Source organism: Tachyglossus aculeatus, chromosome 4 (genome assembly GCF_015852505.1).
Source record: "Tachyglossus aculeatus isolate mTacAcu1 chromosome 4, mTacAcu1.pri, whole genome shotgun sequence".
NCBI classification, from domain to species: domain Eukaryota; kingdom Metazoa; phylum Chordata; class Mammalia; order Monotremata; family Tachyglossidae; genus Tachyglossus; species Tachyglossus aculeatus.
Window position 1 is genome coordinate 9527133 of NC_052069.1, and position 24946 is coordinate 9552078.

Consider the following 24946-nt stretch of genomic DNA (forward strand, 5'->3'; position numbering starts at 1 on the left):
GATCGATGACACTTGGTACCAGTGACGTCAAGCATCACCTCAAGGAGAAAGTTACAAAGTGATTAGAGCCTCCAGTCAGTTCCTTTCTGATCAATTGTTGAGAGCAGGGTCAACAGCAGCCCCTGGGTGGATCACGAAGAAGCAAGCTGGAATCACAAGCCAACAGATCGGAGAACGGTTGGCAAGCACTGAGGTGGCATTCGTTTATTTATGCCTTCTCTAGGGGGACCATGTGAGGAGAATGGGCGAGAGCAAAGATGCCCATACTGGGGTTGAGCTAAAGTGGGAAGACCCAATGAAGCAAAGCTTCTAGAAGTCATGGAAATGGAACATCGATTAGTCATTCACAGCATTTATTGTGTGTTTATAGTTGGCAGAGTGCTGCACTATTTAGTAGTCCCTGCCCACAAGGAGTCTAAAGTCAGATATTAAAGTAAACAAAAGACTGAGGAAATAGTACAGTATTAGGATATTTACCTAAGTACTCTGGGATTAGGGTGAGTAAGTAAGGGCTGAGCACTGATCCTTAGACAGATTCACTCCCCTCCAGATACCGGAACCTGGATGATAACTGCCTATTCACATTCTATTTCATTTTTGTTTCCAGACCCGGGAGCAGCTTCAGGCTGATCTAATTAGATGCCAGGCAAAAATTGAGGACTTGGAAAGGTCGCTGATTGAAAAAGGACAGGTAAAATAAATTCTTAGTAGTTTCCATGCATGTTACTCCTCATGTACAGTGTTAATTATTTTTTCCCTCCTCTTCATGATGATGATGATGGTATTTGTTAAGCGCTTACTATGTGCCAAGCACTGTTCTAAGCACCGTGATAGATACAAGGTTACCAGGTTGTCCCACGTGGGGCTCACAGTCTTAAACCCCATTTTGCAGATGAGGTAACTGAGCCACAGAGAAGTTTAGTGACTTGCCCAAAGTCGCACAGCTGACAAGTGGCAGAGCCGGGATCATAAGCTATCTGGCATGTTTGCAGAGGTGATGGTAATTGTGGTATTAAGTGCTTCACCATAGTAATAATGATTGTAATTGTGGCAAACATTGTGCTAAAGTCTGGGGTAGAGAAAATGCAATCAGGTCACAATCCCTGTCTCACATGGGGCTTCCAATGAAGGGGAAGGAAGAACAGGTATTGAACCCCTTTTAACTGAAGAGTTAATTGAGCCCCAGAGAAATCAAGTGACTTGCCCAAGATCTCACAGTTGGCAGGAGGCAGAGCTGGATTAACACCCAGGTCTCCTGACATCCAGGACTATGCCTTGTTTTTTTTCTTTTTCCTGTAGCCTGTTTTTATTCCCCAAGCACTCTCACATTAATTCATTCATTTTAAGGTAGGGAGAGTGCTGGTCTAAGAAATGCAGATCAAGGGAGTGCCACGCCTGAGGGAAAATATGGACTAGGGCTCAGTGGAGAGATAGATGAAATTGAGGCCCAGTGAATAGGTTGGTGCTTGGGGTTCTAAAACAGTTAATATTCACTCCAAAATGCTCACTCAAAAGGAGCTAGATGATGAAATTGCAAGATTACATCAATATCATTTCCTTGTTAATTCCTGATTGAACCTGAAGAATCTTACAGAAGAGCCAAAAACAGAATCGGAAAATAATTTTCATAATTATTCTCTTTCCACTAGTTGCTTTAAGAGCTGCTGTTCTGAAAAAATGCTCTGAAATTGTTCTCTTTACCCTTTGGATTTTATTTAGGAAAAACTAAATTTACCCCCAAAGCGATATCAGGATATTCATGATCCAAGACCAATTGTATTTTCATTGTATTTTAAGTGACTTGCCCAGGGTCACACAGCAGACAAGTCGCAGAGCCGGGAATAGGGCCCACGTCCTCTGACTCCCAAGCCTGTGCTCTTTCCACTAAGCTATACTGCTTCCCTAATCATTAGGGATCCCAAATCATCATCAGGGATATTCAAAGTTAATACCAAAAAGACATAATCCTGTCTCCTGTGGAATAAAGTTCCAGGAAGACTAGAGAAAAAAGATGATTAAGGGGAGATGTTCATTTATTCATTTACTCATTCAATCGCATTTATTGAGTACTTACTGTATGCAAAGCATGGTACTAAGTGCTTGGGAGAGTACATTATAAGAATAAACAGAAACATTCCTGCCCACAACTAGCTCACAGTCTAGAGGGGGAGACAGACATTGGTACAATAAATCAATAAATAGATAAATATATAAATTACAGATATGTACATATGTGCTGTGGGGCTGGGAGGAATGATGAATGAAGGAGCAAGTAAGAGTGGCACAAAAGGGAGTGGGGGAAGAGGAGAGGAGGTTAGGTATAATAATAATAATGGTGTTTGAGCCCTTACTATGTGCCAGGAACTGTACTAAGCACAGGGTTGGATACAAGTAAATTGGTGGTATTTAAGTGTTTACTATGTGCGACATTCTATACTAAATGCTGGGGTAGATACAGTATATTCAGATTAGATACAATCCCTGTCTCTTACAGAGATCACAGTGTAAGTAGAAGGGAGAACGGGTATTGAATCCCTATTTGATAAATGGTGAAAGAGAGTCCCAGAGAAGTTAAGTGACTTGCCCAGAGTCATGAAGCAAGCAAGTGGCCGCAGTATGATTAGAAACCACGTCCTCTGACTCCCAGGCCGGAGCTCTTTCCATTAGGTCACATTGATTTTTGATAATGACTTGTCTAACTGAGGAATTTCTGTGCAAAAATATGTGTTTAATCTCTCTCTGCAGGATTCAAAATGGATAGAAGAAAAGCAGTTGCTTATTAGAACAAACCAAGATTTGTTAGAAAAGGTATGTGACAAATAACCCAGGCCTCGTTTAATCAAAAGACCTCAAAAAAGTTTTCAGTGATCAGGCAAAACTTTATAGTGAGTTTAGTACCTGTGTAATCAGGCATTTGGAGGGAGCCGAGCTGGTTTTATATATAATTCCAGAGATGTCAAATGAATCCATCAGTGGTATATATTGAGTTCTTGCTGTGTTCAGAGCACTGTATTAAGCCTTGGGAGAGTTACAGTCAATCAGTGGTATTTATTGAGTGCCTATTGTGTGCAGAGCACTGTACTAAGCGCTTGGGAGAGTTCAGAGTAAGTAGACATGTTCCCTGCTCAGAATGAGCTTTCCGTCTATAGGGAAAGACAGGCATTAACAAAAATAAGCCATTTATAATACATAATTTAAAGAATGCACACTAGTTCTGTAGGGCTGGGAAGGGGTGAATACCAAATGGTCAAAGGGTAGAGGATCCAAGTGTGTAGATGATGCAGAAAGGTGAGGGAATAGGGGAGCAGAGGGTTTAATCTGGGAAGGCATCTTGTTGGAGATGTGATTTAATAAGGCTTTGAAGATGGGGAGAATGGGAGGTAAGGAGGCGTCAGTGGGAATCAGGTCAGACCCCCATCACTCTCCAGAGTAGCTTCTGGTCCCATAGTCAGCCCTAATTCTGCCCATCTCCCTTGAGCCTCTCTGGGAGAGCCTGACATTGCTCAGAAACATCCCCCCAACCCTTATACACGTATCCCAACTGTGAAGCAAAATGGCCTAGTGGAAAGATCATGGGCTTGAGAGTTGGAAGACCTGAGTTCTAATCCCAGCTCTACCAATTGCTGGCTGTATGACCTGGGGCAAATCACTTATCTGCTCTATGCCTCAGTTTTCTCAGCTGTAAAATGAAGATCAAATACCTGTTCTGCCTCATACTTAGAATGTGAGCCCATGTAGGACAGGGACTGCGTTCAACATAATTAGTTTGTACTGACCCCAGTGCTTAGAACAATGTTTGATACAAAGTAAGTGCTTAACAGATACCATAGAAAATCCCCCAAATTCCCATTCCCGTTGAGCGCTGATCCAAATGTAAATGATAACATTGAGTCGTCAATGTTAATTTATTTATTGAACTTGCACCATGACTTGGAGACTGGCTGTTTTGGAATTGTCAGACAATCAATCAATCAATTGTATTTTTGGAGAGTTTGCTGTGTGCAGAGCACTGTACTGAGGGCTCAGATTGTGTCGCTGAAATGGTGATTTAAAGAAAAATTGCTTTCCAAAATCACCAACTGCCCCCAGCTCACTCCGTGCGATTGCACTAATTATACAAGCCTATTTGGAATTTGACTTTTTTCCCAACTCTTATTGGGAAAGAAGAGTGAAGCACTTATATCCTCCTTCTGAAGGATGGGCCATGGTTTCATCTAAGCCATAAAACTACTTGTGCTTGTGGCCTTGATATCCCTGATATCCCATCACCCAGACTGTCATTAGTTAATAATATAATAATAATAACAGTATTTGTTATGCCAAGCACTGTATTAAGCATTGAGAAAGATACAAGTTAATAATAATGATAATAGCAATTATTAAGTGCTTACTATATGCAAAGCACTGTTCTAAGCGCTGGGGAGGTTACAAGGTGATGAGGTTGTCCCACAAGAGGCTCACAGTCTTAACCCCCATTTTAAAAATGAGGGAACTGAGGCCCAAAGAAGTTAAGTGACTGGCCCAAAGTCATACAGCTGACAAGTGGTGGAGTCAGAATTTGAACCCATGACCTCTGACTCCAAAGCCCGGACTCTTTCCACTGAGCCACGCTGCCTTTCTAGTTGATCAAGTTAATCAGGTTTGGACACAGTCCCTGTCCCAAATGGGGCTTATAGGATCAGCGGGAGAGAAAACCAGTGGTTAATCCCCATTTTACAGGAGAAGAAACTGAGGCCCAGAGAAGTGACTCGCCCAAGGCCACACAGCAGGCAAATGATGTAACCGAGAACCCTGGTCCTCCAATTCCCAGGTCTGAGCTCTTTTCCCTAAGCCCCCACAGCTTCCTGCTTTATTGCCTAAAGATCTTCCCGACAGACATTTACCGTTGTTAAACCCTTGCTGTGGCTTCAGTAGGATATTGTTTGGTTGAGGATTTAATATTCCCTCTAGAGAGAAGAAGATGGGTGTGTTTAACTGGATGTACTGTTCATTACTACTAATGTGCCTTATTATCTAGATATACAAAATGGAGGTGGAAGAGAATCTACTGAAGAATGAAATACAGGATGCAAAAGACCAGAATGAGCTGTTAGAATTCAGAGTACTAGAACTTGAAGTAAGAGATTCTATCTGTTGCAAACTCTCAAACGGAGCAGAAATTCTGTTCGAACCCAAACTCAAATTCCTGTAAAATTCACGGTTGTCTGAAGCATGTGTATAGGGCAAACACGTATAACTTTTTTTTTTAAATCTGTATGTTTGGAATAATTTCACTGCCTTAATATGTTTTGGAGAGAATGCTCACACAATTTTATGAAGATGTAAAATAGTTAATATATATTGCATATAGCTTGTTTTGCACTGAATAAAATGATTTGTTTTTGCACTATTTTGCCTTTTTTATTTGTGTTTCATTTCCATAACTACTCTTTTCCTGCATGAATAATCACCTGGTATGCATACTACAGACTTGGATAACACTGTTTCAATTAATAACACACCTTTTTAAATGATCTTGCATGCAATGAATAGGATATTTTGAGGTCTAAGGTCATGACCCATCCAGCAACTATCTGTTTTCTCTTTAAACTAAAGCCAATTTTCTAATTGCCAACATTAATATGAGGTAAGTAAAGCAGTTTTAAAAAGACTAACAGTATCTCTTTAAAATGATTTCGCTTACCTGAAGTCTTCTCTGATTAATTCAAAAGGTTTGTAGATGAGATCACTTTGGGATTAGAAATTCAGTCACAGTGAGATATGTTGGAACCAAAATAATAAACCAGCAAAATGACGTGGCAGGTGGAATGTGTGCCCTTTTTTTTTTTTGAAGTTCAGAAATAATGTTTCTCTAACAACTTCCCAGTAACACTGGAAAAATATCATGTTTGATTCAATGAAAAAAGTGGCCTTCTTATTGGTTCATAATGAGATATTGCCATAGGTGTGTTACTGTATGATGCATTGCCACACTGTTTTAAGCCCATTGTGCTATGATTTTCTCCCACTGTTCGATAGTATCCTTGGCATTTCTGTCACATTTATATTTCAGAATGTTTTATCAAGAGTTGTCGTACTCCACGTCTTTTGATTTTCTCTTGCTCTCCCATCCAAAGCCTTTGCATTTATTTAATCACTGTGTAAATTTGCACCTCCTCATCATTTTTTTTTTCCCGAGCTTTTGGCTTCTCCTTTCAAACCTTAACTTTAATAAAAAAAAAGTATTTTACCATATTTAAACATCTTGTACATTTTCATGATGCAATGCAGCCTAGCATGTTCTAATAATAATAATAATAATTGTGGTTTTAAGGGCTAATTTTGTGCCGAGCGCTGGGGTAGATATAATCAAGTAGGAAACAGTCCCTGCTCACATCCAAGAAGTAGGGAGAACAGGTGTTGAGAACAAAATGTTCACATCTCAAATTAACTTGAAATTAGTACCACTTAAGTAAAATATGATTGGGTGTTTTTGCAGTATATAGTTGAATGAAGAGGTGGCAATATTCAGTGCTTGTTCCATTTCTACCAATGTTGACAACATTTTTTTAAAATGCACTTTTACAGTGGGGAGTTTTGTACTCTTTAAAAAAAAGTTATAGAATGAACTCATTTGTCCTCAACCTCCTTAGTGCTTTTGATGAGTCCAACTGAAAAAAAAATTAAAACTAGAGTTAACTTTATCAAACTCCTGTTACTTCTCTTTTCATGGTTATTTCCATAGTCGATATTTCAAATATGTTCTCCTTAGGAGAGATGAAACATTTTTTAGCTTCTTTCTGTGCAAACTCATTTTGCCCTTGAGGGTAAAGGGCACAAAGAGTCATTCTCCCCTTACGTGAGCAGATTGGAGCAACAGTATGAATTGAGTGCTTACTGTGAGCAGAGCACTGTACCAAACACTTGAGAGAGTCTGAGAGTTCCATTTGTGTCAATGGAAGAAATTTCCTATTTTAAAGCCACCACTCTCATTATTCTTCATACACTGAAGAATCCCAGCATTAATCCAACAACAAACCTATTTAATAAGCATCTCCTATGTGCCAAGCATAGTACTAAGCACTTTGGAGAGTAGGGAAGGCCAACACAAATTATAGATAAGAGGAAGAAGGAAATGGGAGATTAGAATTAGGATAATATTTGTGATTAGGGGGTGTAGAAGTGCTGAAAAGGTAATAATCGATGGTATTTATTAAGCACTTACCATGTGCAGAGCAATGGATCAGATATTTGGCATGGTTCAAATGCAGCTGATTTACAGTTGTCCTGCCCTCAAGAGGGCAAGACAGATATAAAAATAAATTACTGCTAAGGGAGGACACCAAGTATAAGGATATGTGCATACTTTCTATCAGGGTGAGAAAGTAGGGAGTCAGCCACTCATTTTTACTGAGCATTTACTGTGTGCAGAGCACTGTTCCAAGCACTTGGAAGAGTACAGTAGAAAAATAAACAGACATATTCCCTACTCACAGAGATCTTCCTGTCTAGGGAGGGAAGTGGGGTGGGGGGCCTGGGTGAGAGGTTAGTTGAGGAAGGCTTCCTGGTGGAGATGTGATTTTAGTAGAGCTGGGAAGATTGGGAGGATTGGTGGTCGGTCAGATACTTAGGAGAAGGGAGTTCCAAGCAATCTGAGAAGGCCTCTTGAAGGCAATATGATTTCAACAGGGCTTTCCCTGTGTGAACAATGTGCAATGCTTTTAGCAGTGTAGGTTCCTTTCCCTCGTCAGGGGCTTAAAATTCATTATTTTCAGGTGGATAATAGCTTTATTACTTTTTTACCCTTATTTGGTTAAGTTAACCTCTCTGCCCTATTCTTTTCTCTGTGTAGAAATGGCATGAAAATATATTTGCAGCATACATTGGATCTGGGGGCCCAATTTTTTATTTTACTACCATTAACGAACCAATGAGATTCAAGGGGACTCATTCTTGTCCCAGAAATCATGCTTTTTGATCATGCCAAGCAATGAGAAAACCTAAAATTCTTAACTTCGCTTCAGAGGTGTGAAATTTGGCTGCATTTCTGATTGTGTCAAATCAGGGCATACATGGCTTCACCATATCTGTAATGCTGAGTGCACTTCCCACAAACACACAAAGAGTGACTTGGGCATTGAAGAGGGCAGATCTCAGACTTTCTGTCATTTGGTGGTGGTTGTTTTTATATAGTGTCTACTATATGCCCTTATCTGTAAAATGGGAATGAGAAACTTGTTCTCCCTGCTTCTTATACTGTGAACCCTGAATGGGACTGTGTTAGATTTGATTATCTTGACCCTACATCAGCACTTAGTACAGTGGTTGGAGTGTAGTACGCACTTAATAAATACCATCATTATGATTATTTACATATGACAAAGGAGAGGCATAAAGAGATGAAATCCAGGTCCCATGGCAGGCCAGGAGCAGAGCTGCGATCAAGTGCGAGGACTCTTCACACTCATGCTTTTTCTACTAGGCTATGCTGTCTCCTATTTAAATAGGAAAATTTGAGAGTTTTTAGAGCTACATAGAATCTGGTGGACAAGTACGACAGTCACCCTAATATTTGGTGAACAGGATTATGTTGATTTAAAAACTCACAAATTTTGCTCTGAATAGCATGGACAATGAGCAGTATTCAATAATCAAATAAAATGTTTTTTTAAACAAAATCTTTCCCAGGAAAGAGAACGAAGGTCGCCAGCATTTAATCTTCAAATAACCAGCTTCCCGGAAAACAACGGAAGTGCTCTGCAACTGTTCTGTCACCAGGAAGGAATAAAGGTATATGGGGTTTTCTTGGTTTGATGACAAAATACCTTCAAGTCGTCGAATGGAAAGAGCCAATCACTTAAGGGAATTAATTGGGGAGAAAGCACTACACATGATCACTTTTCCTCATTCTGAAAAGGAACTTGAAGACTTAAGACTAGACAAAAATGTACATGTACAGGCATTCTAACAATAATTATTATTAGCATTCAATCTACTATATTTATTGAGCATTTACCGTGTGCAGAGCACTGTACTAAGTGTGTGGGAAAGTACAGTATAATAGAGTTGGTAGACACAGTCCCTGCCCACAATGAGCTTACAGTCTAGAGGGGAAGACAGGCATTGATAGAAAAAAAAATTATGGTTATGTACATAAATGTTGTGGGGCTGAGAGATTGGTAAATAAAGGGTGTGAATCCAAGAGAAGGTAGTGGGGGAAGAGTAAATGAAGATCTAATTGCCTAATTATGTAAGGTACAACCCTCCAGGATGACTTTTTTCCTCCCCAGAATATTCACCTGTGGCAAAGAAAGACTGCACTCTCTCACTGAAGAGGTTCCAAATTATTTCAAAAGCAAAGTATTTACTTACCATTGTATTTACAATTAGGTTAGTACAGTTTTGGAGTTGGATTAGGTCCACTTTCCAGGAAGCAGATATTCAACAATACCCAAAGTAGCTTTAGGAATGCCTGATGGAACACGTTGCATTTCACTGTGTTAGAATAACTTAAAACATTTGTCTTCCCAGGAAGAGAAGATAATAAATTGCTCTATGTTCTCATGTTAATGTTCTTTTGGTCTCCAAAGAAACCCTACTTAGCATTGACCTTGGTGATACTTCTAAAAATGGTGAAAGTCAAGTGGAAAATATCAGCAGGACATCTTATATTGGCTGGTTTTATGATCCATGTTTATTTTGTGCCTCGGAAATAAATATAGGGATGAGGATTCATAGAGAGTTTTTGGAGTTGACTTTTCATTTAAGATCAGTGTTGTTTTTCAGAGGATGGAGAAACCATTCAAAAATACTACACCATAGTATCTCCTTTTTAATCCTGTCAAGATGGCTGACGGTGTCTACGTCAAGGCATCTTTGGCCCTGATTTGGGTTGCCATTTCTCATCCCCACCTTAAATTTTCATTTGTCTGCACATCAACAACAGTGACAATTGTGGTATTTGTTAAGCACTTACCACGTGCTAGGCTCTTTACTAAGAGACTAAGAGCTGGGGTAAATGTAATACAGTCAGGTTAGACATGGTAACTGTCCCACATGAGGCTCACAGTCTAAAGGGAAGGGAGAACAGGTATTGAATTCCCCTTTTATAGATGAGGAAACTGAGGCTCAGAGCAATGATGTGACTTGCCCAATGCCACACTATAGACAACTGGCAGAGCTGTGATTAGAACTCAGGTCACCTGATTCATAAGCCCGTGCCCATTTAAAACACTCTGTGTGTCGAAAATGACATTTAAATTGGTAGAGGGAAGGAAATACAAACTTTCCAATTTTTTCTCAAGCAAAAGCCATGAAGGACCTCTTCATGAATAAGGCCAAATTCTGCTAGATGGCTTTTTGCTTGGCTTAAGAGAAAATGGCCAGATTAAAGAAATGCTCAGTGTGTAGGTGTGGGTGGCGTGGTGGGGAGGCTCTAAAGCATTTTCACCAAATATCAATGTTAAAAATCTTTTGTAGGATGTGAATATTTCTGACCTTATGAAGAAATTAGATATCCTCGGAGATAATGGGGTAACTATAGCAATCTGTGTTTGGTTGTGCATTCTTATTTTAAATGGGGTGTATTTCGTGTCTGTCTTTCCTCCTTTAATCTGCTGAAGTGGTATGGATGACAACAGGCAATGTCAGACTTCCGTATGGCTATCTCGGTACTTTATAGCTCTAATCAGCCTTAAACATATGTGAAAGTTCTAAGCCATATCATCCCTTCATGCTTTAAAGTCAAAAGACAAACAGGGAGTTCAAAGAGTTGTAGAGAATATTTCTGAAAACACCTCCCAAGTCTGAGTTTCTTAGAATGACGGATCAGTTCAGATGTGAGTTTTTTTTTATTTTCAAATGATTAACTAGATTGTTTTCTCATTTAGTAAATTATAATTCTGTATAAGGCAGGGTGACTGTCCACTAAAAAATAGAATGTGTTAACTCAGGAATTTCCATCGGTACTTTTATGGTATTTTTATGGTACTTTTTAGGCACTGTACCAAGTGCTGGGGCAGATACAAAATAATCAGGTTGCACGCAGTCCCTATCCCACATAGGGCTCCCAGTTCATGTCAGAAGGAGGAGGATTTCATTTCCATTTGATAGATGAGGTAACTGAGGCAGAGAAGTGACTTACCCAGGGTCACTCAGCAGAAAAGTGGTAGAATTGGGATTAGAACCCAAGTCCTCTGACTTCCAGCCCATGTTCTTTGCAGTTGGCCATGCTGCTTCCCTTTAGTGTTAATGATAATAATAATAATAATAATAATAATAGTCATGATATTCATTAAGTGCTTCCTATGTGCAAAACATTGTACTAATTGCCAGGGTGGGAACAGTACAATCAGATCAGGTGCAAGATCACAGTCCAATGAGGAGGGAGAGAGAACAGATGTTTAATGCTCATTTTACTCATTTTACTGAGGCCCAGAGAAGTTCAGTGACTTCCCCTAGATCACACAGCACACAGGTGATGGAGTCAGGATTAGAACTCATGTCTCCAGACCTCTAGGCCCATGTCCTTTCCACTAGACCATGAAGATCCTTTTTAGTGCACGCCTAGTGAAAAGTTTCATGATGTGGTTGAGGGAGAACCTATTAAGAGTGTTTAAAGGACAATGTGTGAGAATGCGGTTTTGGAATCCAGCATAAAGTGTCATTGCACATTTTTGTGTTTTAGAATTTGAGAAATGAGGAGCAGGTTGCAATCATCCAAGCAGGAACGGTGCTTTCCCTCTGCGAAAAGGTAGAACCCGCGATTTTTCCTCTGTCCGCTTTTTCACAGTACCATACGAGTAACTGTACATCGAATTTTGTTGATGAAGCATCGCTTACTATGTGCACATGCCTACTGTTGTTTCAGATGGATTTTTTTTAAAGTGTTTTGAAGTACTCATTGCATGGTTGTATCCCTATTTTCTAAGTTTACGGGGTATTCAAATGGGAAATCGTCGTCTATTTCCCAATCGCTGAAACCTGAGAAGCAGACCTGTGAGAAAATGGTGTGTCACTATGGTGGAGAGAGTAATGTACATTTTAAAATGCACACATACATTTTCCCTTTTCAGCCACCTGGAAATATGATGGCAGACCTCTTGTAGGGTACAGATTATACTCTTTCATCGTTTTTTTTTTTAATTACCCCATAGAATTAGCTCATGCTTTTGTATTCCATCAAGGTGCAAAATTTTTAGAGAGTCATCTCATTTCAGTGTTAATATTCACTTCTACTGCTTAGTCAAATAGATGAACTGCCCCTGAAAACTCTCTGTTCTACGATTTCCCTTGAACATGCCGTTACACAGTAATAAAATATGGTGCTTTCTTTTGTGTTTAGTGCATAGAGGATTCATATTACTGAATCCTAATCTGAATCTAGAAGCAGGTTTTAAGTTTCTGCTGAAACCTACTCTAAGAAGATACTGAATCACAACTCTTTCAATTTTTTTTGTTTTATGAATGTGGAAGTCCATTACCTGGGATTCCTACCAGGTGAGCTACAACACTTATTGACTCAGTTGCCTCCTAGTTATGGAAATAACCTCTTCATATCTTTTATGAAGAGATTTGGGAGGGAGGGGTGTTATTTTGGGGGCTATTACACAAAATATAAATGTTGGCCATTTTTTCTGGAATCTGAAGATGAAAAAGAAATTAGCTTTCCTGGGAAACACTACTTTCACTTAATAAAATATCGATACAATTTTTTAATAGTATTTGTTTATAATAATCATAATAATAAAGATGGTATTTGTTAAGTGCTTACAAGTACTGTCCTAAGCACTGGGGGGAATACAAGGTAATTAGGTTGTCCCCCGTGGGGCTCACAGTCTTAATCCCCATTTTGCAGATAAGGGAGCTGAGGTACAGAGAAGTTAAATGACTTGCCCAAAGTCACACAGCTGAGAAGTGGAGGAGCCGGGATTAGAACCCATGACCTCTGACTCCCAAGCTCGGGCTCTTTCCACTGAGCCACACTTGTTAAGCACTTACTATGCACCAGGCACTGTGCTCAACACCTAGGGAGATTCAAGATGATCATGATGGAAACACACCCTGTCCCATAAAGGGCTTGTGGTTTTAATAATAATTGTGTTAGTTAAGCCCTCACTATGTGCCAGGCACTGTACTAATGTCATGGATGCAATCAAATCATGTAGGACACAGTCCCTGTCCCACATGGGGCTGAAAATCTCAATCCCCATTTTACAGATGAGATAACTGACTCCCTGGCTCATGGGCTTTGGAGTCAGAGGTCATGTGTTCAAATCCCGGCTCCGCCAATTGCCAGATGTGTGACTTTGGGCAAGTCACTTAACTTCCCTGGGCCTCAGTTACCTCATCTGTAAAATGGGGATTAAGACTGTGAGTCCCTCATGGGACAACCTGATCACCTTGTATCCCTCCAGTGCTTAGAACAGTGCTTTGCACATAGGAAGTGCTTAACAAATGCCATCATCATCATCATTATTATAATTATTATGTTCTTTCCTCGAGGTTAATCCCCATTTTACAAATGAGGTAACTGAGAGACAGTGAAGTATCTTACCCAAGGTCACACAGAAGTGTGGAGGCAGGTTTCACACCCAGGTCCTTCTGACTCCCAGGCCACATCTTTAATAATAATGATGGCATTTGTTAAGCACTTACTATGTGCAAAGCACTGTTCTAAGCGCTGGAGGGGGATACAAGGTGATCAGGTTGTCTCACGTGGGGCTCACAGCCTTAATCCCCATTTTACAGATGAGGTAACTGGGGCCCAGAGAAGTTAAGTGATTTGCCCGAGGTCACACAGCTGACAATTGGCAGAGCAGGATTTGAACCCATGACCTCTGCCTCCCAAGCCCGTGCTCTTTCCATTGAGCTATGCTGCTTCTCTGCAATCTTTGCCATCAGACTGGATTTTCCCACGTGTTGAATAGCATTTGAATTCCTGATGAAGAGCTGAGATACTGGAAAGGGGACATTATTTTTACTCATTATCGTGGCAGGAAAAAGGTAGTATGTAGTAAGCACTGAGTGAATTCTGTGCTCTGGGGCAGATCTAGGATAATCAGGTTGAACCTAATTCCCGGCTCACTGGGGCTCACAATCTGAAGGAGATTTTATAGATGAGTTAACCAAGGCAAAGGGAAGATAAGGGACTTGCCTAAATTCATACAGCGGCAAAATTGGGATTAGACACCTTCAAAATGTGAGTAAATTCAGCTTCATGCCCCTTAGCTTCAAATGAAATGTGAGGACACTAGTAATATTCATCCATTCATTCATTCAATTGTATTTATTGAGTGCTTACAGTGTGCAGAGCACTGAAGAACCCGGGCTTGGGAGTCAGGAGATGTGGGTTCTAATCCCGGCTTTGCCACTAGTCTGCTGTGTGACAAATTGCTTAACTTCTCTGTGCCTCAATTACCTCTTCTGTAAAATGGTGATTTAAACTGTGAGCCACCCCCCACCTTGCGACAAACTGATTACCTTGTATCCACCCCAGTGCTTAGAACAGTGCTCGGCACAGAGTAACAGCTTAACAAATACCATCATCATTATTATTAATATCCAAAATCAAGACTCTGGATCTTTAAGGATAGAATAGAGTCGACTTGGGAATGGATACAAGAAAGAGACAGATATAATTGAAATTAAAAAAAAAAAACTGTGCTCACTAATGAAAAATATGTCACAGTGGATAGAGCACAGGCCTGGGGGTCAAAATGTCATGGGTTCTAATCCCGGCTCTGCCACATATCTACTGTGTGATCTTGGGTAAATCACTTCACTTCTCTGGACCTCAGTTACCTTATCTGGAAAATGGGGATTAAGACTGTGAGCCCCATGTGGGACAACCTGATTTCCTTGTATCTACCCCAGCACTTCAAACAGTGCTTGGCACATAGTAAGCGCTGAACAAATACCACTATTATTATTATTATTATTATTATTATAGTAAGTGCTTAACAAATACCATAATTATAATGATTATTATTGTTTTGACTTGCATGGAGCTAAATTATGTTTTAATAGGTGATTAGTCATTAAAGCTGCCCTGGTTTTTCCAAAAACATTGGGTTGGGTCAAGAGTGGACCTGATTTCTTCCTGTAGATGGAGAGGAGAGTCTACTTTCCACCTGCAGAAAACAGATTATTTCATCTCAAACAATAAGTGTTTCTCTGCATTAGAATGGGAGTAGCAAGGAGTTCGGACTTTCTGCCTAGATAAAAATATCTAGGGACTGCCGCCACAAAAAAAAAAAAAACTCCTTTAAATACTCGAACAAGAATTAATTGAAAAACAAAATTCCTTCCACCTGGGTGCCAATTTCATGGCTAAAGAGAGCTGATTTTTGATCCAACATTTTAGCCCTTAGACTTTCTCAAAGACAATTTTTTTCCTTTTCTATTTTTCCTACTGATCCTTTTCAAGAGCAGTTCATTCCATCCCTCGGGCAGTCTGGTACTTGGAAGCAAGGGTCATTAAAGTGTGCCTTACAAAATGGTTTTCCCAAGTTTCCCTAGACTGCATCTTTTCTGTTGCTTCTTAATGCTTTTCTAATGTCTCTTGTCCTTTCACTCATGACCCACTTTAAACAAACGCATCTAACTGTCCTATTCAGCGACTCACCATGTGGACAAATGTAATTAGATCACTCTGAGTTTGGTGTCACAGGTCTTTGATTCGTGGGGGAAGATTCTGCTCCACAAATGGATTTCCTTCCTGGTTGGTTTTGCTTTAGGCAAATGAACTCAACTTTGAGCGAAGGTTTTCTAAGTGTCGGCTATTTTTATCTTCCTTTCTTTCTCTTATGACCTGCATCTCTTAGTGGTTAAAGCAGATTGAGGGAACAGAAGCAGCGTTGACTCAGAAGATGATAGACCTCGAGAATGAGAAGGTAAGGGAGTGAAAATCTGTAACTTGCCATCAATCTGTGGTTTTTATGGAGTGCTTGCTGTGTGCTGAGCACTGCACTAAGTGATTGGGAGAGTACAATCCAACAGAGTTGGTAGACATTTTCCCTGCCCACAACCATCTTACAGTCTAGAGTATTTATAGAGAAACAGCTTGGCTTAGTGAAAGATCACGGGCTTGGGAGTCAGAGGTCGTGGGTTCTAATCCCGGCTCTGCCACTTGTCAGTGGGTGACTTTGGATAAGTCATTTAACTTCTCTGTGCCTCAGTTGCCTCATCTGTAAAATGAGGATTGATTGTGACACACATGTGGGACAACCTGTTAACCTTGTATCTATCCCAGTGCTTAGAACAGTGCTTGGCAAATAGTAAGCGCTTAACAAATGCCATTATTATTATTATTATTATTATTAGTAGTAGTAGTAGTAGTAGTAGTAGTAGTATTACTCATGGCATACCAAACATTGTGATAATTTCAATCAAAATCTCACACGAGGCTCACAGTGTAAGATGAAGTGAGAAAGATCATCCTCATCAATGGTATTTATTGAGTGCTTACAGTATACAGAATGCTGTACTAAGCACTTGGAAGAGTATAATTCAACAGAATTGGTGGACATGTTCCCTGCCCACAAAGAACTATTTTGTCCCTATTGTATAGCAGAAGTAATTGAAAGCCAGCATAGTTAAGGGACTTGCCCAAGGTCACACAGCAGGTCAATGGCAGATCCACTAGAGTGTGAGCAATTCCATATAATTCTCTAAACGTGAAAAGAATCTCACTTCACTCAATCAATCAAAGGTATTTGAGTGCTTACTGTGTGCAGAGCACTGTACTAAGCTCTTAGGAGAGTATAATACAACGAGGTTGGTAGACACGTTCCCTGCCCAAGTCTAGAAATTGTTTTTGTCATGAAAATGTGCTCATTAACTGTCAGCGGGACCCTTTCCCATGTTAAAAAAAAACACAAGCATTCAGGAGCTTTGTTCTTTTTTTTTTAGTGGCATTAAGTTCTTACTACGTGGCAGGCACTTTTCATTTTTCTGGGCTAGAGACAAGGTAATCAGGTTGGACACAGTCCATGTCCCGAGTGGGGTTCACAGTCTTAATCCCCATTTTACAGATGAGGAAACTAAGGCCCAGAGAAGTTAAGTAACTTGTCCAAGGTCACAAAGCAGACAAGCAGCAGAGAGGAATTAGAACACATGTCCTCTGACCCCCACGCCCAAGCTCTAACCATGGTGCAAGAAGCCTTCTTATATTTGGGCTTTTTTAAAAGATATTTGTTATCAATTGTATTTACTGAGTACTTACTGTGTACAGAGCACTGTATTAAACGAAATGCTTGAAATAGTTCAGTGAAACAGAGGTGGTAGATCTGGACCCTGCCCACAGCAAGCTTACAGTCCAGAAGGGTAGGCAGACATTAATATAAGTAATTATATTAATTAAAGTTAAAGTATAACTTTAAGTAAATTGCAGATACATATATAACTGCTGTGGAGCTCAGTTTATAAATAAATAATTTATAGTTCCATGAATTGTTCAATAAATAAGAATTTATTGAACTATAAGTAACATAGTTCAATAAATAATTTATATTAATGACTATCGCCCAACCTGTAGACTGTAAACTCATTGTGGGCAGGGAATGTATGTGTCTATTGGTGTATTGGACTCTCCCAAATGCTTAGTACTGTGTTCTGCACACAGTACTCTCTCAATAAATACAACCGAATGAATGAGCTGAGGGAGGGGTGAATAAAGGATGCAAATGCAAGTGCAAAATCCAATACCTTGGATCCATTCCAATCCAATACAGGTACCAAGCTGTATAGTTTCTGAGATATGTCAGTGAAACATTTTTGCACTGTCCCCCACTCACCCCTACCCTCGTCACTCATTTCCTGATTATGGATTGATAAACGCTGATCAAAATCAGTTTGAGAAGTCTGGGTTTGAAAGAGAGACATACTGACATAGAATATGGCTCAGGTTTTAGACTTCCTCTACACAGCCTCATCCTTTGACAGAAGCCAAGCAACAGCCACCCGAAGATTGTTATTTCTGACACATTCTTCCTTGTCTTTCCTTTATTCAGTCATATTTATTGAGCGCTTATTGTGTGCAGAGTACTGTACTAAGAGCTTGAAAAGTACATTTCAGCAGTAGACACAATCCCTGCCCACACCAGTCTTACAGTCTAGAAGGGGAAGGGGGAGAAACATCAAAACAAGTAAATGGGCAGCTCTACAAGTAAATAGAATTATAGATATATACACATCAAAACAAGTAAACAGGCATCAATATAAATAAATAGAATTATAGATATGTACATATATACACAAGTGCTGTGGGGTGAGGAGACCCGGGGTAGAGCAAAGAGCGAGACGGGGTGACACGAAGGGAAGGGGGGAGCTGAGGAAAAGGGAGGCTTAGTCTGGGAAGACTTCTTGGAGGAGGTGAGCATTCAGTAGGGCTTTGAAGGGGGGAAGGGTGTTTGTTTGACAGATATGAGGAGGGAGGGCACTCTAGGCCAGAGGTAGGACATGGGCCAGGGGTCGACAGTGGTACAGGTGAGAACGAGGCACGGTGAGAAGATTAGCAGCAGAGGAGCGGAGTTTGCGGGCTGGGGTCAGTCATATTTCTTGAACACTTACTGTGTGCAGAGCACTGCGCTAAACACTTTGGAGAGTACAATAGAAAAGGGTTGGCAGACACATTCCCTGCTGACAATCAGCTTACAGTCTAAAGGGGGAGACAGACTTTAATAAAAATAAATTACAGATATGGACAAAAGTGCTGTGGGGCTGAACGAAGGGTAAATAAAAGGAGCAAATCAGGGGAATGCAGAGTGGAGTGGGAGAAGAGGCAATGAAGGCTTAATCAGGGAAAGCCTCTTGGAGGAGATCAATCAATCAATCATATTTATTGAGCGCTTACTGTGTGCAGAGCACTGTACTAAGCGATTGGGAAGTACAAGTTGGCAAAAAATAGAGACAGTCCCTACCCAACAGTGGGCTCACAGTCTAGAAGGAGATGTGCCTTCAATAAGACTTGGAAGGTGGGGAGAGTAATTGCCGGTTGTATATAAAAATGGAGAGCATTCCAGGCCAGAGGCAGGATGTGGGCGAGAGGTCGGTGGTGAGATAGAATTAGTACAGTGCTAAGCCCTTAGTACAGTGCTCTGCACACAGTAAGCGCTCAATAAATATGATTGAATGAAAAGAGATCAGGGTCCAGTGAGTAGATTGGCATTAGGGGAGCAAATTATGCTGGCTAGGTCATGGTAGTAGAGCAGCGATGTGAGGTAGGAGGGGGCGAGGCGATTGACTGCTTACTGGTCTTGAGTCTTTATGGTTTTTATCACGCAGGACCTGTTCAGTAAACAGAAGGGCTACCTAGAAGAAGAACTGGACTACAGAAAGCAGGCTTTGGACCAAGCTTACATGGTAGGATGGGGCTGGAATCAGGGCCTCCTCTGATTGGGTAGCATTAAAATCTTTCAAGGCATCTTGGCTTTGGGTCAGATAATCATTTGGAAGCTTATTTCGGTCTTGGGAATGGAAAGGGGTCAGCCTTTATGCGACCCAAAGCTAAACTATCCGGGAACATTCATTCATTGTGATATTTATTGAACACTTACTGTGTGCAGAGTACTGTCTAAATGCTTACGAGAGTAAAATAGAAAAACAGAGACACATTCTCTCCCCACATTGAACTCACAACGTGGTGGAGGAGACAGACATCAATAGACTTAAATAAATAAATTACAGATATACATATAACAATATACCCAGAAGAATTGATTTCATTCAGTCACTGGTTTCAGTCAGTATACAGAAGACCATCACACTCCCCACCTTCAGAGCTCTACTCATTCAATCGGATGTACTGCAAACTTACTATGTTCAGAGCACTGTACTAAGCGCTTGGGAGAGTACAGTTCAACAGAGTTAGCCGACAAGTTCCCTGCCCACAAGAAGTTGAGAGTCTAGAAGAGGAGCTGGACATTAAAATAAATTAACGGATATGGACAGAAGTGCTGTGGAGCAGAGGTGATGCCGGAAGGAGAAGGAGGGAATAGAGGAAATGACAGGTTAGTTGAGGAAGGCCTCACACAAATCACTTAACTTCTCTGTGCCTCAGTTTCCTCATCTCAGGTCCTTGTAACTCTCAGACCCCTGCTGTGTTCATAAGCCAGGCTGCTTCTCATGGAGGATTTAGACTGAGCCTCACGTGGGATTGGGATGGTGTCCAACCTGATTATCTTGTGTCTACCCCAGGGCCTAGTTCAGTCCCTGGCAGACAGCAAGTGCTTAGCAACTACTGTGAAAAAGAAGAAGGAAAACAAAAAGGCCTCTCAGAGAAGGAGAGGGTGATTGTGCAACTCCACTGGCAAACTCCCTAGGCCCTGCCCATCATGGAGGGCCACAGCTGAGGAGTTTGTCCAGGATGCAACATATTACCAAGTGCATCAATTCATCAAAGGTATTTATTGAGCACTTGTGGTGTGCAGAGCACTGTACTAAGCACTTGGGTGAGTACAACAGAACAGAGTTGGCAGACATATTCCCTGCCCACAATAAGCTCACTGTAAGCTCATCGATCGACCTAGAATATCTATAGTAGATTATTATTAATAATAAAAATAATAATAATGGTATTTGTTAAGCACTTACTATAATAATAATGATGGCATTATTAATTATTATATTAATATTATATTATAATATTAATATTAACTAATTATTATTAAGCACTTACGATGTGTGAAGCACTGTTCTAAGCACTGGGGGGATACAGTGTGATCAGGTTGTCCCACGTGGGGCTCACAATCTTAATCCCCATTTTATAGATGAGGTAAGTGAGGCACAGAGAAGTTCAGTGTCTTGCCCAAAGTCACACAGCTGACAAGTGGCAGAGCTGGGATTAGAACCCAGGACCTCTGACTCCCAAGCCCGTGCTCTTTCCGTTAAGCCACGCTGCTTCTTGCTCTTGAGCACTCACTGTATGCAGAGCACTGTACTAAGTCCTTGGAAGTGCACAGTGCAGTTTTGGTAGATAGATAGATTCAATGCCCACAGGGAGCTTACGGTCCAGAGTAGATAGACTGTGATAGTAGATAGACTTTTAGACTGTGAGCCCACAGTTGGATAGGGACTGTCTCTATATGTTGCCAACTTGTACTTCCCAAGCGCTTAGTACAGTGCTCTGCACACAGTAAGCGCTCAATAAATACGATTGATTGATTGATAGAAAGGAAACAGAAGGCTTTACTTTCACTGAGTTTTCTCCCTTACCAACCATCTGTTATATGCGTCTGTTATATTGTGGTACTGTACTCTCCCAAGCACTTAGTTCAGTGTTCTTCACACAGTAAGCATACAATAAATATGATTGATTGATTGATCTTTTGTGAAATGAAGGCCCTACAAGTTTGTAGCATGTGCTCAATCAGTGGCATTCAATAATTATAACAATTATGATAATAAGAATAATGATGCTATTTGTTAAGTGCTTAGTATATGACAAGGATGTACTAAGTGCTGGAAAAGATACAAGGTAATCAGGTTGTACCACGGGGGGCTCACAGTCTTAATCCCCAATTTACAGATGAGGGAACTGAGGCAAAGAGAAATTAAGTGACTTGCCCAAAGTCACGAAGCTGACGAGTGGCAGAACCGAGATTAGCACCCATGACCTCTGATTCCCAAGGCCGGGCTCTTTCCAGTATATTCCAAGCCCTGTCAATCAAGTTGGATACAGTCCCTGTCCCACATGGGGCTCAGTCCTAAATAGGAAAGAGTAGGATTAAAGAGGGATAGGAGGAAGGCCCAGAGAAGTGAGGCCAGTTGCCCGAGGTCACCCAGCAGACATGTGGCAGAACTGGGTTTAGAACCCAGGTCCTCTAACTCCCAGACCTGTGCACTTTCCACTAGGCCACACGGCTCCTCGCGGAAGTGGCTTCAGCCAATACACTATACAGTTGTTTTCATCAACGGTCACATCAGTCAGATAGTCGTATTCATTGAGCTCTGACTGTGTGCAGAGGGCTGTAATAATAATAACCAATAATTATGGCATTTGTTAAGCACTTACTATGTGCCAAGCACTATTCTGAGCGCTGGAGTAGATACAAGGTGATCAGGTTGTCTCGTGTGGGGCTCACAGTCTCAATCCCCATTTTACAGTTGAGGTAACTGAGGCTCAGAGAAGTTAAGTGACTTGCCCAAGGTCACACAGCAGACAAGTGGCAGAGGCAGGATTAGAACCCTTGACCTGCTAACTCCCAAGCCCATGCTCTTTCCACTAGGCTATGCTGCTACAGGCCATGTACTGAGCGCTTGGCAGAGTATTATTTCAGATGCCATCAACTCGTTTCTGATTCACAGCGACTTTATGGGAGTACGACAGAGCGATATAACAGACACATTCCCTGCCCACAGCGAGCTTCTATTCTAGAGATTGTCGCATTGTGCCACTCACAAGGCTTCTCGTCATTAGGGATAATAATAATAATAATGATGACTTTTATTAAGCGCTTACTATGTGCAAAGCACTGTTCTAAGCGCTGGGGAGGTTACAAGGTGATCAGGTTGTCCCACGGGGGGCTCACAGTTTTCATCCCCATTTTCCAGATGAGATAACTGAGGCCCAGAGAAGTGAAGTGACTTGCCCAAAGTCACACAGCTGACAATTGGCAGAGCTGGGATTCGAACCCACAATAATAATAATGATGGCATTTATTAAGCGCTTACTATGTGCAAAGCGCTGTTCTAAGCGCTGGGGAGGTTACAAGGTGATCAGGTTGTCCTACGGGGGGGCTCACGGTCTTCATCCCCATTTTACAGATGAGGGAACTGAGGCACAGAGAAGTGAAGTGACGTCACACAGCTGACAATTGGCGGAGCTGGGATTTGAACCCATGACCTCTGACTCCAAATCCCGAGCTCTTCCACTGAGCCATGCTGCTTCTCATGATGAGTAGAGAGGTGCTTTAGGACACGTTCCCCGCTTGTCCCTCCTCTGTGAAAGGCTGTGCTCCCTTGGGCTTGCTTCTCTGCTCTTCCAGCTTGCGGCCTTTCCTTCCCTGGTCCTCCTGTCTTCCTCCTCCTCCTCCTCCCACCAGGCGCCCGAGGGTGGGAGAGTTGGGGGTCCCCTCACGGATGCCCCCTTCCTCTCCCCCGCCGGCCTGTGTGGTTCGGGTCGCCTAGAAAATCCAGGATCTGGAAGCGACGCTGTACACCAGCCTGCAGCAGCATCAGGAGGCTCCGGACGGTGGTCAGGATGGTGACGGTGGGCGGCAGCCAGTGGAGCGGCGAGGCCGGGGGAGGCCGGACTCCCTGAGCGAGGCGCAGAGGGAGGACCTGAGGGCCGCCGTGGACAAAGTTCGCAGGCAGATCCTCCGCCAGAGCCGCGAATTCGACTGCCAGGTCTTGCAGGAGCGCATGGAACTGCTGCAGCAGGCCCAGCAGGTAACCGTGCGGTCATTCATTGAATGAATTGATTGATTTGATGAATTGATTGAATGAATGAATGAACTCATTCAATCGTATTTATTGAGCACTTACTGTGTGCAGAGCACTGTACTAAGCGCTTGGGAAGTACAAGTCGGCAACATATAGAGGTGGTCCCTACCCAACAACGGGCTCACAGCCGAGAAGGGGGAGACATGCGGCCACGACCACCCCTGTGCCACGTGCCCAACTCTCTGCCACCCGGGGCACATGAATGATTCCCCCATGGCACGTGACCAACCTCCCCCCATGGTACATAGTACATGAGAGAAGCAGCGTGGCTCAGTGGAAAGAGCCCAGGCTTTGGAGTCAGAGGTCATGGGTTCAAATACCGGCTCCTCCACTTGTCAGCTGTGTGACTTCACTTCTCTGGGCCTCAGTTACCTCATCTGTAAAATGGGGATGAAGACTGTGAGCCCTCCCATGGGACAACCTGATCACCTTGTAACATCCCCAGCGCTTAGAACAGTGCTTTGCACATAGTAAGTGCTTAATAAATGTCATCATTATTATTATGATTGACTCCACCATGTCATGTGCCTGACCCATCCCTTGGCATGTGCCCACCCCCTTGCCACCCCCCACAGCATAGCTTAGTGGCTAGAGCCTGGGCCTGGGAATCAGAAGGATCCGGGTTCTCATCCCGGCTCTGCCACTCGTCTGCTGTGTGACCTTGGGCAAGTTACTTCCCTTCTCTGGGCCTCAGTTCCCTCATCTGTCAAATAATAGCAATAATAATAACAACGGCATTTATTAAGTGCTTACTATGTGCAAAGCACTGTTCTAAACGCTGGGGAGGTTACAAGGTGATCCGGTTGTCCCACGGGGGGCTCACAGTCTTAATCCCCATTTTACAGATGAGGGAACCGAGGCCCAGAGAAGTGAAGTGACTTGCTCAAAGTCACACAGCTGACAGTTGGCAGAACCGGGATTCGAACCCTTGACCTCTGACTCCAAAACCCAGGCTCTTTCCACTGAGCCACGATGCTTCTCAAGTGGGGATGAAGACTGTGAGCCCCTTGTGGAACAGGGACTTTGTCCAACCCGATTTGCTTGTAGCCACCCCAGCTCTTAGTACAGTGCCTGGCACCTAGTAAGCACTTAACAAATACTGCAATTATAATTATGATCGTGATTTTGTGCCCAACCCCCAACCATGGCATTCACCTGATCCCGAACTCCCCCATGGATCTCCAATGTCTTTGCAATCAACCCACTTGACTCGGGAATAATAATAATAATAATAATAATAATAATAATAATAATAATAATAATGGCATTTATTAAGTGCTTACTATGTGCAAAGCACCGTTCTAAGCCCGGGGGAGGTGACAAGGTGATCAGGTTGTCCCACGGTAGGCCCACAGTCTTAATCTTCACTTTACAGATGAAGTAACTGAGGCACAGAGAAGTTAAGTGACTTTCCCAAAGTCACACAGCTGACAATTGGTGGAGCTGGGATTTGAACCCCTGACCTCTGACTCCAAAGCCCGGGCTCTTTCCACTGAACGTCTCTCTAACCCACTTCACTTTTACT

General features: G+C 42.0%; 1 protein-coding gene across 4 annotated transcripts in view; it reads left to right on the top strand.

Moving 5' to 3' along the window:
- Positions 1 to 24946, top strand: part of JAKMIP1 (janus kinase and microtubule interacting protein 1) — a 234668-nt gene that overhangs the window by 196033 nt on the left and 13689 nt on the right. For 3 of the 4 annotated variants that reach the window (XM_038744991.1, XM_038744992.1, XM_038744993.1), the window contains 9 exons: positions 608 to 691; positions 2746 to 2808; positions 5018 to 5116; positions 8668 to 8769; positions 10459 to 10512; positions 11666 to 11731; positions 15804 to 15872; positions 19264 to 19341; positions 23107 to 23367. In XM_038744991.1, coding sequence (XP_038600919.1) covers positions 608 to 691; positions 2746 to 2808; positions 5018 to 5116; positions 8668 to 8769; positions 10459 to 10512; positions 11666 to 11731; positions 15804 to 15872; positions 19264 to 19341; positions 23107 to 23367 — 876 coding nt within the window. Of the gene's footprint in view, positions 1 to 607; positions 692 to 2745; positions 2809 to 5017; positions 5387 to 8667; positions 8770 to 10458; positions 10513 to 11665; positions 11732 to 15803; positions 15873 to 19263; positions 19342 to 23106; positions 23368 to 24946 lie in introns of those variants that run through there. The other variant, XM_038744994.1, reaches the window with a different exon arrangement.